This window comes from Rutilus rutilus (assembly GCF_951802725.1).
Source record: "Rutilus rutilus genome assembly, chromosome: 14".
NCBI classification, from domain to species: domain Eukaryota; kingdom Metazoa; phylum Chordata; class Actinopteri; order Cypriniformes; family Leuciscidae; genus Rutilus; species Rutilus rutilus.
In genome coordinates, this window is record NC_140219.1 from 37,113,063 (window position 1) to 37,130,046 (window position 16,984).

Below are 16,984 nucleotides of genomic sequence, written 5' to 3' on the forward strand. Positions count from 1 at the left end.
TTTATTGTTTGTTTCAAAATCAAAATCAATCAAATCAAATAACTATAATATATTGATCAAATTTAAGAATTTGAAATGAAAGTTGGAGATATACATTTAATAAAATTAGGGGAAAGATGCCCTTTATAAAAGATACAAAAAATTAGAGATTTCAAACAGTGATGTAATGAAACATTGATAATTTAAGTTTGAAGGGAGAAAAGCCTCTGTTTAGGCTATTAAGGAAATGTAATTTTGCCAAAAGAAGAACTTTTATTGTATATAAATGTTCATTTTAAATCAGCCTACTTCAGTGTGATATGTTACCATACTATCATGCTTAACACTAAGAATTTGAATAATTGTAATGTGATGATCAGATGCAGATATCTAAATCAAAGAATATGGGCGGTTTGTGGGTGGATTATTTATTTTTAACAGTGGATTCGGGCAGATTCGGGTGACTCAAAGTGCACCAGATTAATGAATTTATCTTTAAAATGTACAAAATTTTCTTACGGGGGGGGGCATGCCCCGGACCCCCCTAGAGGTACCAAGCTCCACCCACAAAAATGATGTGGGAAACACATTAGGCTATATGATGATCTACAAAAAAATACACATTTTATTATCTTATTATTAAAATACATTATTAGGATTTTACCACCTCCGCCTCATTTTAAGACAGGAAAAACACAGCCCCATTTAAAGCCTTGTTCCATGTGCCCCCCTTTTATACTTTGAGCACCTGCCCCTCCAGAGGTCTCTGCACGGCCCTGGACAAGACCGAGAGGTCCGAGACCAAGACAAGACCAAGACCAAGACCAAAGACCGTCAAGACCGTGACAAGACCGAGACCACGTAAAAGTGGTCTCAAGACAGGTCTCGAGACCAAGACCGGTCTCGAGACATACATCACTAACACGAAGCAACACAACATCTTCTAACATCAGCGATATAGCCTGTGTTCACTTCACCTGGCTCAGTTTTTTCCCCGACCACACTACTGTGCTGGCTTATGACATCATCATAACTGAACTTTCACCTTTCAGGAACATAAATCAGAATAATATCCAGAATATTTATCAATTGAAATTGCAATGAAATATAGTGATTTCCCTTACAGAATTCTAAACATATCCCCATTCTAGGAAATTATGAAATTATAAAATAATACTTCTAGGTCGCAACATACAGCAGTTACAGTGATATTAAAGTGTACTGTTTATTTTATTTTAAGGCAACTGGACTCAAGTCTCCTCATTTATAGCACTGCACTTTCTGGTGTTTCTCCATCTGAAGAAAGATTCAGAAACACTATTAGTTAACGGCTTGTTATGTGTATCAGTAGAAAGAGCATTAAACTGTGAAGCATTTGAAACTTTGTGGCTATAAAATTGTTTCATATACTGAAATCTGACAAATCTTTGCTTTGAAACAATACAGAAGTGAGAACAGACTAACAACAGCGTAACAAATGACAGTAGATTATTCTGACAGAGTTACAGTTATACTTGACTAATGGTGCTTTACACTAAATCTTAATTTATTAAGGAAAATGTATTCAGAGGTTGTAAACTACAAAACTGACTTTGAATTAATTATGACCGCCGCTAGCATAGCTAGCGAAAGCGGTCATATAGGGATTGTCAAAGTTTTTTTTTTTTTTTTTTTTGTCAATCTACTGAATTTTCCGTCAACGATACCAGGGACACCGAAACACCGAGGAACATGAAATTTGGTGGGCATGTAGCCCCACTAGACTTTTACGGAAAAATTTCGTTTGGTCCACGGGGGCCACTCCCCCCCCCCCGCGCTGGGCCCCCCCAAACCCAAAAAATGCAGTTTTTCCTAAATAACTACCTGAACCGTGGCACCGAGGATGAAGAAATTTGCAAAGTATGTTGGTCTTAAGGGCCCACATCAACCTAGCCCATAATCGATTGTCAAAGTTTTTTAGTTTTTTTTTCCCGTCAATCTACTGAATTTTCCGTCAACGATACCAGGGACACCGAAACACCGAGGAACATGAAATTTGGTGGGCATGTAGCCCCACTAGACTTTTACGGAAAAATTTCGTTTGGTCCCCGGGGGCCACTCCCCCCCCGCGCTGGGCCCCCCCAAACCCAAAAAATTCTGTTTTTCCTAAATAACTACTTGAACCGTGGAACCGAGGATGAAGAAATTTTTATGGTATGTTGGTCTTAAGGGCCCACATCAACCTAGCCCATAATCACTCATTTGTGATTTGCGCCCCTCCCATAAAAAATTAAAATGCAATATTATTCTGCTTTAATCGCCCCTATCTTCAGTTGAGATGTTCAGAACTGCACCATATTTCATGTGTATGATTAACTTGACATCCTCTGGGGGTATCCTCTGCTAAGTTTCATAGAATTTCATCCATGGGGGGGTATAAAATAAATTCATTTATGTGCACATTTAGTGACTGTACACTCATCGGCCTGTAGATGGTGCTGTTGAGCGAAGGGTTGCTGGTTTAGGATGATACTGTCACACACACACATGCAGGAATACAAACAAACGCAAGCATGCACACACACTGACATCCACACGCACAGACACACACCCATACACACACATACAAATCCACATGCACAGACACACACACACACACAAACACACACATGTCTGGTTCACTATCTTTGTGGGGACTCTCCATAGACTTAATGCGCACACACAAACACACACACATACACACACACAGACAGACATGCACATACTACTACTTTTTTTAGGTATATACATAAACACGCAATACAGCTAAATTGCTCCACGTCATTTATTTTTGTGGAAAGCCAGTGCAGGCCTGAGCGGCGGTCATATTTTGTACCGCCATGCGGTACATCTAGTTGTGAGTCATGTACAAGATTTTCTGATTATGAAAATGTGAAATCAGTCCATTTAAATGTTTACTTTTATTACATATTATACTGTAAAAACACATAATTATAGTTGATTTTAGTTGATCATAACTAAATTTCATTTCATGATTATAGTGGCCAACATGATCACGTTTATCACAGAATCTTGTTCAAAAAACACTAATACTACACAATGAAATCAATTCACAAAGTTTTATGTCGAAAACCAGCAAGTAACAAATAAATTAGCATCAATATGCACTTTTTGTTTACATAAACATTAAAATCATGACATTAAAGATGATGGCCAGATTTTAAAGTAGTGTCTTGCAACATTATATCTACTAACATGTACAAGTTCAAATAAAGTTTTGACAAAAAAGGTTTTATAAAAAGATAAACCTCACATATTTCAGCCTTTAAATCATTTTTATAAAAAGAATGAGTCAAAAAAGATAAATTACTGACATTTACAATGCACTTTAGCTTATCTTTTATTATTAATAGTAAAATTCGGTCCGATTTTCCTATGCAACCATGCACTGCGCTCTCCACAACACAAAGAAGTTTTAGTAGCTATGGATTTCCACCTCCGAGAAGCGCTTGCTGTACAAGATTTATTTACGGAGAAGAGAAAAACACCTGTAGTGTTTGGGTGCACCCCCATACTGAAAAGTTTAGTTTTTTTCATCTGCTGCCCCTGGAAAAAAATTGCAATTATGTTAGTATTACAGTTAGTCGCCTATCATTATACTGTATAGCAGTTACAGTGAGATTAAAGTTGCTGAATTAATTGTGAGTCATGCACAAGATTTTCTGATTATGAAAAATGTGAAATCAGTGTGTGACGTACTGAAGGATTCGCACTGTAAACTGGAGAGATTGAGGTCAGTCACATTCACAGACAAGAGAGAAAAAGTGTTTTGATATTTGAAAGAGAATAAAGAGTTTGTTTTTCTCATTTCTCCTAATGTAGGTTAAGGTGCTGTCGTATGACAGATAAAGGTTGTTCTGCTCTGACTTCAGCTCTGAAATCAAACCCATCACACCTGAGAGAGCTGAACCTGAGCGAGAATAAACTAGGAGTCCCTGGAGTGAAAAACCTCAGTGATCTACTGATGATCCCACAACTCAAGCTGGAGAAACTACAGTTAGTATCATTATACTGTACATGTTGCACACTTAAAACAGACTGTGTCTTCTCTTTTGCAACTTTATTTTGCCAGTTCTGTTGGAATTATCTTTTTAACACGAAGCAACACAACATCTTCTAACATCAGCGATATAGCCTGTGTTCACTTCACCTGGCTCAGTTTTTTCCCCGACCACACTACTGCACTGGTTTATGACATCATCATAACTGAACTTTCACCTTTCAGTAACATAAGTTGCACTTTTTTTCATAGTTTTGGCTGGTCCTGCGACTTATAGTCAGGTGCGACTTATATATCAAAATTAATTCAGACTGAGATGAACCAAGCGAAAACATTACTGTCTACAGCCGCGAGAGGGCGCTGTAGTTGGCGGAGTTGTTCAGAAGTGAAACCTAGGATGAAGAAAATTCAATGGATTCAGTGATGTGGAATGAGATCGCAGGGCTTGGTGAACTTGTTTACTGGTAACTTGCTTGTTGGAGTCATAGATATCATATAATAAAGGCTAGATGTCTCGTCCGCGCTGCTGGCCAATGGAGATCGACGTCCGCACACGGCAGCCATCTTACCACAGGGTGCTCGCTCACTCGTAACATGGTGCATGTACTTTTAAATAATCATAACTTGCTCAATTTTCTACCGATTTTCAAATGGTTTGGTTTGTTATAAACGTCAGAGATGTAGCTATTACACTGCATACATATGAATAATTATGTTCAACATGCTCAAGCATTCAGAATTATAGCCACGTTAATAACGTTTGTAAGAAACCAAACCGTTTGTAAATCCGTCCAGATTTCAGCGAGATAAGAGGATTTGTGTGCGTGCTGATCACTCACCTTAATTCACAGCTTCCCTGTGGTAAGATGGCCACCGGTGATGCCGGAAGTGACTCCGCCGTAAGACATCTAGCCTTTATTATATGATATCTATGGTTGGAGTCGCTGGCTTATGTTAATTTAGCCTATTCAGCCTCCCAGGTATATGTTATTTATGCTATTGTGTAGCTGAATAACTGTTAATGTGTTGCGTTAACACACCGGACACCTACTCAGCCTGTTGTTCTGTGTGCTGTGTAGTTGAATAACTTGCCTTTCCAGATTAAATGTCTGTTCTTGGTCTTGGATTTTGTGAAATAAATTTCTAAATAAATGCGAATTATATATGTTTTTTTTCTCTTCATGACGCATTTTTTGACTGATGCGACTTATACTCTGGAGCGACTTATAGTCCGGAAAATATGGGTAAATCAGAATAATATCCAGAATATTTATCAATTGAAATTACAACGAAATATAGTGATTTCCCTTACAGAATTCTAAACATAACCCCATTCTAGGAAATTACGTAAGGGATAATGTATAGCGAGGCGGTTGTTATAGCAAATAACAACCCCGACAGGCTGAACGGGACCCCGATGCGAAGCGGAGCTTGAATCTGCCTGAAGGGGTTGTTATTTGCTATAACAACCGCCTCGCTATACATTATCCCGCTTATTACATGGCTACCTACAAAATAAATAAATAATTTGACACAAATTATTGATTTAAAAATGATTGTATTGCTTCCGCTAAAGAAAATAGTCCGTTCCGCGTCCATAGCAACGCTCTGTTTTTCATGGCAACGGTGTGTTATACTTCGCAGCGGACTGTTATTATCAAGAAATAACAGACGGCATTCTACATTAGAATTCATCCAAGCCATATAATAAGAAATTATAAAATAATACTTCTAGGTCGCAACATACAGCAGTTACGGTGTAATTAAAGTTTACTGTTTAGTTTATTTAAAGGCAACTGGACTCAAGTCTCCTCATTTATAGCACTGCACTTTCTGGTGTTTCTCCATCTGAAGAAAGATTCAGAAACACTATTAGTGAACGGCTTGTTATGTGTATCAGTAGAAAGAGCATTAAACTGTGAAGCATTTGAAACTTTGTGGCTATAAAATTGTTTCATATACTGAAATCTGACAAATCTTTGCTGTGAAACAATACAGAAGTGAGAACAGACTAACAACAGCATAACAAATGACAATAGATTATTCTGACAGAGTTACTGTTATACTGGACTAATGGTGCTTTACACTAAATCTTAATTTATTAAGCAAAATGTTTACAGAGGTTGTAAACTACAAAACTGACTTTGAATTAATTGTGAGTCATGTACAAGATTTTCTGATGTTTAAAATATGAAATCAGTCCCATTTAAATGTTAACTTTTCTATTGTTTCTATATTGATCCTATATATTAATCTACAGTGATAAATTCACTTATTTGTGGAGTGAGGACGGATCCAGACTGGGATTGTAACTAGTTTCCTCAAATGCTCCTGTCTTGGTTTGTTCATATCATTAAGTTTCCATGATTTTGCTGGTGTATTAGTGACTGTATGGCATTTATTAATTATGCTTTTAACTCACACATGAACTGAACATTGATCTGAGTCATTTTCTCTTTCTGTCTTCAGTCTGAGTAGATGCAGTATTACAGCGAAACAGAGTCTCATCCTGACTTCAGCTCTGACATCAAACCCATCACACCTGAGAGAGCTGAACCTGAGCGGGAATAAACTAGGAGACTCTGGAGTGAAAAACCTCAGTGATCTACTGATGAACCCACAATTCAAGCTGGAGAAACTACAGTTAGTATCATTATACTGTACATGTTGCTCACTTAAAACAGACTGTGTCTTCTCTTTTGCAACTTTATTTTGCCAGTTCTGTTGGAATTATCTTTTTAAAAGTTTTTCTCAATTGCTAAAACACTAAAACCCATTGGCTGAACAAAGTTCTCATTTGCCTGAACTCATTGAGCTAATTGTGCAGTCTGTTGTCAATACCTTAAACCATTACACATGATAAAACACAATTTGCAGATCTCACTTAGACTTTTCAGCAAAACTCTAAACACATTCTCATTCTCTAAACACATTCTGCACTGTAATGCACATGTCATCCATACTGGTAAACACAGGTGGCAACAATCAAATACAAATAGAGAACACACGTCATTGATTGAACACAACCACTCAAAACTGATTTAACCTGTTTCAGATGATGCCCAAAGACAAGAAGCAGCACACTGATCACGTTTACTCCTTTGATTTTTGTCCATTTTAGTATCGTATACTGTAGTACAGTGGACTGTAGGCTGTATACTGTACAATGAACAAACTGTATGTCCCTGAACATTGTGCTTTCCATTTGTTAACAGCACTGACTGCTCAATTGATTTTGACTGGTTGCAGGTTCATATCAACAAAGAACAATAATTACAGTATCACAGAGAGGACAAGTGTGTGAGATGCAGGGTACAGTACTGTAGAAATAGGGGTACAAGGAGGAGGGAGAACACACAAAAAATTGCAAAGAGCAAAGCAGAGGAGTAATGTCTGATACATTTTGAGCTACTATGATAGAACATGTTTCCGTTCATCAAAAGACAATGACGGAAACATGAAATTTGTTTTGAGATTAAAAATGTACTTCTCCCTGAACTCTTTGATGGTACAGTAAGGTGTCACGGGTAAGTCTACACAGAATAGCAGTCCATAGATATCTTTCGAGAACTATATGTTTTGAACAATGTGTTTTCTATTTTTTGGTGTATTGTTTACTGACTGCTTGATAGTGTGTATCTTTTTGATCACTTTGTTTATGATTTGAGAGCAGTGTTTGATTTTGAACACAGGTAAAACTGTTTTGAGGGGAAAGTTTCATTTTGCAAGAGGAGTCAGAGGTTTTGTGAATAGTGCTTGAAGATGAGGTTTTGTGTTTAACGTTTTCAGAAAATGGAGCAAGGTTTCAGAAATTGTGTTTTAGCAATTGAGAAAAACTGTAACATGAAGCAACACAACATCTTCTAACATCAGCGATATAGCCTGTGTTCACTTCACTTGGCTCAGTTTTTTCCCTGACCACACTACTGTGCTGGCTTATGACATCATCATAACTGAACTTTCACCTTTCAGGAACATAAATCAGAATAATATCCAGAATATTTATCAATTGAAATTGCAATCAAACATAGTGATTTCCCTTACAGAATTCTAAACATATCCCCATTCTAGGAAATTATGAAATTATAAAATAATACTTCTAGGTCGCAACATACAGCAGTTACAGTGATATTAAAGTGTACTGTTTATTTTATTTAAAGGCAACTGGACTCAAGTCTCCTCATTTATAGCACTGCACTTTCTGGTGTTTCTCCATCTGAAGAAAGATTCAGAAACACTATTAGTGAACGGCTTGTTATGTGTATCAGTAGAAAGAGCATTAAACTGTGAAGCATTAAAAAAACTTTGTGGCTATAAAATTGTTTTATATACTGAAATCTGACAAATCTTTGCTGTGAAACAATACAGAAGTGAGAACAGACTAACAACAGCGTAACAAATGACAGTAGATTATTCTGACAGAGTTACAGTTATACTGGACTAATGGTGCTTTACACTAAATCTTCATTTATTAAGCAAAATGTATTCAGAGGTTGTAAACTACAAAACTGACTTTGAATTAATTGTGAGTCATGTACAAGATTTTCTGATTATGAAAATGTGAAATCAGTCCATTTAAATGTTAACTTTTCTATTGTTTCTATATTGATCCTATATATTAATCTACAGTGATAAATTCACTTATTTGTGAAGTGAGGACGGATCCAGACTGGGATTGTAACTAGTTTCCTCAAATGCTCCTGTCTTGGTTGGTTCATATCATTAAGTTTCCATGATTTTGCTGGTGTATTAGTGACTGTATGGCATTTATTAATGATGCTTTTAACTCACACATGAACTGAACATTGATCAGAGTCATTTTCTCTTTCTGTCTTCAGTCTGAGTAGATACAGTATTACAGCGAAACAGAGTCTCATCCTGACGTCAGCTCTGAAATCAAACCCATCACACCTGAGAGAGCTGAACCTGAGCGGGAATAAACTAGGAGACTCTGGAGTGAAACACTTATGTGACTTACTGAAGGATTCACACTGTAAACTGGAGAGATTGAGGTCAGTCACATTCACATACAAGAAAGAAAAAGTCTTTTGATATTTGAAAGAGAATAAAGAGTTTGTTTTTCTCATTTCTGCTAATGTAGGTTAATCTGCTGTTATATGTCAGATGAAGGTTGTTCTGCTCTGACTTCAGCTCTGAAATCAAACCCATCACACCTGAGAGATCTGAACCTGAGTGTGAATAAACTAGGAGACTCTGGAGTGAAAAACCTCAGTGATCTACTGATGATCCCACAACTCAAGCTGGAGAAACTACAGTTAGTATCATTATACTGTACATGTTGCACACTTAAAACAGACTGTGTCTTCTCTTTTGCAACTTTATTTTGCCAGTTCTGTTGGAATTATCTTTTTAACACGAAGCAACACAACATCTTCTAACATCAGCGATATAGCCTGTGTTCACTTCACTTGGCTCAGTTTTTTCCCCGACCACACTACTGCGCTGGCTTATGACATCATCATAACTGAACTTTCACCTTTCAGGAACATAAATCAGAATAATATCCAAAATATTTATCAATTGAAATTGCAATGAAATATAGTGATTTCCCTTACAGAATTCTAAACATATCCCCATTCTAGGAAATTATGAAATTATAAAATAATACTTCTAGGTCGCAACATACAGCAGTTACGGTGTGATTAAAGTTTACGGTTTATTTTATTTAAAGGCAACTGGACTCAAGTCTCCTCATTTATAGCACTGCACTTTCTGGTGTTTCTCCATCTGAAGAAAGATTCAGAAACACTATTAGAGAACGGCTTATGTGTATCAGTAGAAAGAGCATTAATCTGTGAAGCATTTGAAACTTTGTGGCTATAAAATTGTTTCATATACTGAAATCTGACAAATCTTTGCTGTGAAACAATACAGAAGTGAGAACAGACTAACAACAGCGTAACAAATGACAGTAGATTATTCTGACAGAGTTACAGTTATACTGGACTAATGGTGCTTTACACTAAATCTTCATTTATTAAGCAAAATGTATTCAGAGGTTGTAAACTACAAAACTGACTTTGAATTAATTGTGAGTCATGTACAAGATTTTCTGATTATGAAAATGTGAAATCAGTCCATTTAAATGTTTACTTTTATTACATATTATACTGTAAAAACACATAATTATAGTTGATTTTAGTTGATCATAACTAAATTTCATTTCATGATTATAGTGGCCAACATGATCACGTTTATCACAGAATCTTGTTAAAAAAACACTAATACTACACAATGAAATCAATTCACAAAGTTTTATGTCGAAAACCAGCAAGTAACAAATAAAATTAGCATCAATATGCACTTTTTTTTATTTACATAAACATTAAAATAATGACATTAAAGATGATGGCCAGATTTTAAAGTAGTGTCTTGCAACATTATATCTACTAACATGTACAAGTTCAAATAAAGTTTTGACAAAAAAAGGTTTTATAAAAAGATAAACCTCACATATTTCAGCCTTTAAATCATTTTTATAAAAAGAATGAGTCAAAAAAGATAAATTACTGACATTTACAATGCACTTTAGCTTATCTTTTATTATTAATAGTAAAATTCGGTCCGATTTTCCTATGCAACCATGCACTGCGCTCTCCACAACACAAAGAAGTTTTAGTAGCTATGGATTTCCACCTCCGAGAAGCGCTTGCTGTACAAGATTTATTTACGGAGAAGAGAAAAACACCTGTAGTGTTTGGGTGCACCCCCATACTGAAAAGTTTCGTTTTTTTCATCTGCTGCCCCTGGAAAAAATGTTCAATTATGTTAGTATTACAGTTAGTCGCCTATCATTATACTGTATAGCAGTTACAGTGAGATTAAAGTTGCTGAATTAATTGTGAGTCATGCACAAGATTTTCTGATTATGAAAAATGTGAAATCAGTGTGTGACGTACTGAAGGATTCACACTGTAAACTGGAGAGATTGAGGTCAGTCACATTCACAGACAAGAGAGAAAAAGTGTTTGGATATTTGAAAGAGAATAAAGAGTTTGTTTTTCTCATTTCTCCTAATGTAGGTTAAGGTGCTGTCGTATGACAGATGAAGGTTGTTCTGCTCTGACTTCAGCTCTGAAATCAAACCCATCACACCTGAGAGAGCTGAACCTGAGCGAGAATAAACTAGGAGACTCTGGAGTGAAAAACCTCAGTGATCTACTGATGATCCCACAACTCAAGATGGAGAAACTACAGTTAGTATCATTATACTGTACATGTTGCACACTTAAAACAGACTGTGTCTTCTCTTTTGCAACTTTATTTTGCCAGTTCTGTTGGAATTATCTTTTTAAAAGTTTTTCTCAATTGCTAAAACACTAAAACCCATTGGCTGAACAAAGTTCTCATTTGCCTGAACTCATTGAGCTAATTGTGCAGTCTGTTGTCAATACCTTAAACCATTACACATGATAAAACACAATTTGCAGATCTCACTTAGACTTTTCAGCAAAACTCTAAACACATTCTCATTCTCTAAACACATTCTGCACTGTAATGCACATGTCATCCATACTGGTAAACACAAGTGGCAACAATCAAATACAAATAGAGAACACACGTCATTGATTGAACACAACCACTCAAAACTGATTTAACCTGTTTCAGATGATGCCCAAAGACAAGAAGCAGCACACTGATCACATGTTTACTCCTTTGATTTTTGTCCATTTTAGTATCGTATACTGTAGTACAGTGGACTGTAGGCTGTATACTGTACAATGAACAAACTGTATGTCCCTGAACATTGTGCTTTCCATTTGTTAACAGCACTGATTGCTCAATTGATTTTGACTGGTTGCAGGTTCATATCAACAAAGAACAATAATTACAGTATCACAGAGAGGACAAGTGTGTGAGATCCGGGGTACATTACTGTAGAAATAGGGGTACAAGGAGGAGGGAGAACACACAAAAAATTGCAAAGAGCAAAGCAGAGGAGTAATGTCTGATACATTTTGAGCTACTATGATAGAACATGTTTCCGTTCATCAAAAGACAATGACGGAAACATGAAATTTGTTTTGAGATTAAAAATGTACTTCTCCCTGAACTCTTTGATGGTACAGTAAGGTGTCACGGGTAAGTCTACACAGAATAGCAGTCCATAGATATCTTTCGAGAACTATATGTTTTGAACAATGTGTTTTCTATTTTTTGGTGTATTGTTTACTGACTGCTTGATAGTGTGTATCTTTTTGATCACTTTGTTTATGATTTGAGAGCAGTGTTTGATTTTGAACACAGGTAAAACTGTTTTGAGGTGAAAGTTTCATTTTGCAAGAGGAGTCAGAGGTTTTGTGAATAGTGCTTGAAGATGAGGTTTTGTGTTTAACGTTTTCAGAAAAAGGAGCAAGGTTTCAGAAATTGTGTTTTAGCAATTGAGAAAAACTGTAACATGAAGCAACACAACATCTTCTAACATCAGCGATATAGCCTGTGTTCACTTCACTTGGCTCAGTTTTTTCCCCGACCACACTACTGTGCTGGCTTATGACATCATCGAAACTGAACTTTCACCTTTCAGGAACATAAATCAGAATAATATCCAGAATATTTATCAATTGAAATTGCAATGAAATATAGTGATTTCCCTTACAGAATTCTAAACATATCCCCATTCTAGGAAATTATGAAATTATAAAATAATACTTCTAGGTCGCAACATACAGCAGTTACAGTGATATTAAAGTGTACTGTTTATTTTATTTAAAGGCAACTGGACTCAAGTCTCCTCATTTATAGCACTGCACTTTCTGGTGTTTCTCCATCTGAAGAAATATTCAGAAACACTATTAGTTAACGGCTTGTTATGTGTATCAGTAGAAAGAGCATTAAATTGTGAAGCATTTGAAACTTTGAGGCTATAAAATTGTTTCATATACTGAAATCTGACAAATCTTTGCTGTGAAACAATACAGAAGTGAGAACAGACTAACAACAGCGTAACAAATGACAGTAGATTATTCTGACAGAGTTACAGTTATACTGGACTAATGGTGCTTTACACTAAATCTTAATTTATTAAGCAAAATGTATTCAGAGGTTGTAAACTACAAAACTGACTTTGAATTAATTGTGAGTCATCAGTCCATTTAAATGTTTACTTTTATTACATATTATACTGTAAAAACACTGATTTTAGTTGATCATATCTAGAGATGAAATGGCATGAAAATTTCATTTCATGATTATTGTCAGAGATCAGCCAGGCTCCATCACCACCCAATCACTGAGATCACCATCACCTGAATATTAATCATCAGCACCTGTATGCCATCACCTCAAGCACTTATAAGCACACACTTCACTCTAGCACTTTGTCTGGTCTCGTACATGAGTAAGACTTTCCAAGCCTCATCGCTTACCTCGAAGAAGAAGTTATTTCGTCAAATTATCTCCGTCTTCCCATCTGTGTTCCCGAGCCTCCTGTGACTTCCATATTTGTCTTTCTCCTCGTCTCCTGAGATGAGTAATCCTGATCCGTTTCAAGATCTGGTGGACGCACTCAAACGTACACTTTCAGTACCCACTTCCGCACCACCCGTCACCGCCTCTCCTTCACCACCAGTGGCCTCCAGTCCCATGGCCAACCCAGCGCCCTTCTCTGGTTTGGCGGAGGATTGCGATGGATTCCTCCTTCAGTGTTCGCTGGCCATTGCAGTCGTCCCGCTTTCCCACTGAGAGATCAAAAGTGGCATTTATAATTTCCCTGCTGACGGGGCGAGCGCTCAATTGGGCCCGCATTCTTTGGAATCAAAATGTTCCCGCTACACAGTCATTGGATAATTTCACCACTTATTTCCGTGAAGTCTTTGGAATCCCTGACGGCGATTCTACCGTTAGCGAGCAGTTATATTATATTCGCCAAGAGAAGGAGTCTGATTCCGGACTCTAGCGGCCGCCAGCGGATGGAACGAGCACTTGCTCCTCACCACCTATCGGCAGGGACTTAATCCGCGTCTACGACTGCATCTCGCTGCATACGACGATTCTATGGGACTTGAAAGGTTTATGCAACTCGCCATCCGCACCGATCGTCGTATGCAGCCCTGTATGGAGGATCTATATGGCAAGCCACCACCTTTTCAGCGCCGCCAACCAGAGGATACCAGCACTCCAGAACCAGTCCCCATGCAAGTGGATAACACCCGCCTAACACTTCCTGAACGACAGAGGAGACTAACTTAGGGTCTGTGCCTGCACTGCGGCACAGGTGGGCACATCATATCAGCATGTCCCATCCGTCCACCACGACCTATGGTGAGTGTTCATCATTCCTCCTTGGTAAATATAAAACCACTTACCACTGAAGTCATCCTTACCACTTCCCACACCTCCATTTCAGTACACGCTCTCCTCGACTCTGGGTCAGCAGGAAACTTCGTCTCTGACTCCCTCTGCCACCAGCTCAACCTCCAGAAAAGGCCCATTGAAACCCACTACCAGGTACACTCGATAATCGGCAAGCCTCTGAACAAGAAGAAAGTCCGTTTCTCCGTAGGCCCTCTCCACATGCAAGTTGGACTCCTCCACTCTGAATCCATCACACTACTGGTTCTGGAGAATTCCACCGCTGGTATCATCCTAGGGCATCCGTGGTTCGTGCAACACAGTCCCATCCTCTCCTGGACAACGGGAGAAATCCTAAAGTGGGGCGATAACTGCTTTCCTGGATGCTTCCCACACCTTCCTCAACCGGTGATTTCTATTCCAGTCAACATCACTTCCATCGAGAGTCCTCTGGAACAACAATCTATAGACATCCCGACTGAGTACGCCCCCTTTAGTGATGTCTTCTGCCCTAAACGGGCTTCATCGTTGCCACCACACCGGCCATGGGACTGTGCCATCGACCTTCTCCCGGATGCGCCAGTGCCCCATGGTAAAATCTACCCGTTATCTCTTCCAGAACAGAAGGCCATGGAGGAGTACGTGGAAGAGGCCCTTCAGCAAGGTTACATCCGCCCTTCCACCTCCCCTGCTGCTTCGAGTTTTTTCTTTGTGGCGAAGAAGGACGGAGGCTTGCGGCCCTGCATCGATTACCGTGCCCTCAACAAGATTACAGTTGAGTTCCGTTACCCACTTCCTCTCGTCCCAGCAGCCCTGGAACAACTTCGTGGAGCAACCGTGTTCACTAAGTTGGACCTCCGCAGCGCGTACAACCTCGTCCGGATACGTGAGGGGGACGAGTGGAAAACTGCCTTCGTGACTCCAACAGGACATTACGAGTATCTGGTCATGCCTTACGGCCTGGTAAACGCCCCCTCCGTATTCCAGGACTTCATGCATGAGGTGCTCCGGGAATTTCTCCATCGTACGGTAATCGTATATATCGATGACATCCTGATATATTCCCGGAGTCTGGCAGAACATCGCCACCACGTTGCGGAGGTCCTTCAACGTCTCCGTGAACATCAGCTCTTCCTCAAAGCCGAGAAATGTTCGTTCCACCAATCCACCACCCAATTTCTCGGCTATAACATTAGTGAACACGGCATCCAGATGGACGAGAGGAAGGTGGAGGCTGTTAGGAACTGGCTCATCCCATCAACCATCAAAGAACTTCAGCGTTTCCTTGGATTTTCAAACTTCTACCGCCGGTTCATTCACAACTACAGCTCCATCACCTCGCCATTAACCAATCTACTCAAAAATAAGCCCAAGTCTCTGTCCTGGACACCATCCGCTACTCAAGCTTTCCAGAGCCTCAAGAACTCGTTTACCAATGCACCGCTCCTAGTCCACCCAGACCCCAATAAACCATTCATTGTTGAAGTTGATGCCTCGACCACCGGAGTAGTAGCAGTATTATCTCAGCAGCAGGGGAAGCCACCTCGTCTCCATCCATGTGCCTTCTTCTCCAAGAAACTATCCCTACCCAGGGGGCAAAACACCTGTTTTTTAGGAAATCAGACATGGGCTGCTGTAAAAGGTTGTCATATAAAAATGAAATCTATGATGTCTGAGGATCACAACCTGGGTGGCCAACCCGGTCAACAAGCTGCTGGAAACTTGTAATTAGGGTCAAAACAATGTTACCTCAAATTCGGCTTTAACTCCCAGAATCACCCAAACATGCTAAAACAGTTTAATTATATTCATGAATCGTGAGCCTTATCTTCCTGATACTTTATGCTAGAAACAAACTGAGCACACCTTTAGAAAGAGTGGAAGATAAGCTTTCATCTGATGCCTTGATTGTACATGTAATTAGAATGTAAGAGTTAACAATGCCTCTTAATTCATAGGTAGGCAAAAAAAAGAAAAAAATATGGAACATTCCATTTGTAATCGGTAGCATTCTTTTCCCTTTGTTGTTGTTAAAATAAACAAATTACCATGTAAAGTTAACTTTTACTGGATGAAATCATATTTTGATTTTTTTTTTACTAACCAGACAGTCCTCATGGCCCATAACACATTTAGAGGGAATTGAATGTCAAGCCTATAATAGCCTGTCAATTCAAACAAGATCCAAGAAAGAATTTAACCATTAACTGGTGTTAATTGTATAGTGCTCTGTTTCTGTATGTACAGTATATCGTTTGCATATTTATGCAATATCAATTATTTGTATTTCAATGTCTATTTCTAATATTCTTTCACAAGTGGGATAGCTTTATTTATTCTATTGAAATAAAAAAAAGGGATTTGAGGATTTTGGGTTAGGCTGGTTAGTGTTCAATCCTGGTGTTTGGAGTGAGAGACAAAGGTACTGACAACTAAATGCTGAAAGACTAAAACACACAGGAGTCATGTGTGGAGTAGCTTTAAAAGTATTTACTGATTAAAACTGTTACATTAAGTAGCAATTTGTACCAAAAAAAAACAAAAAAATTTATACACTTTATACAATTTGTTTAGCTGTTTCGGAATCACCGCTGCTGTCGCTACTCTAGTGTTTCAGCATGCTGTGTCCTGCTACATTTGGTTGCCAACCCC

At 38.4% G+C, this 16,984-nt stretch overlaps 1 protein-coding gene across 4 annotated transcripts in view; it reads left to right on the forward strand.

Moving 5' to 3' along the window:
* Positions 1 to 16,984, forward strand: part of LOC311304235 (uncharacterized protein) — an 807,935-nt gene that overhangs the window by 511,719 nt on the left and 279,232 nt on the right. For all 4 annotated transcript variants that reach the window (XM_084431142.1, XM_084431143.1, XM_084431145.1 and 1 more), the window contains 5 exons: positions 3,841 to 4,014; positions 6,488 to 6,661; positions 8,857 to 9,030; positions 9,120 to 9,293; positions 11,062 to 11,235. In XM_084431142.1, coding sequence (XP_084287268.1) covers positions 3,841 to 4,014; positions 6,488 to 6,661; positions 8,857 to 9,030; positions 9,120 to 9,293; positions 11,062 to 11,235 — 870 coding nt within the window. The remainder of the gene's footprint in view (positions 1 to 3,840; positions 4,015 to 6,487; positions 6,662 to 8,856; positions 9,031 to 9,119; positions 9,294 to 11,061; positions 11,236 to 16,984) is intronic.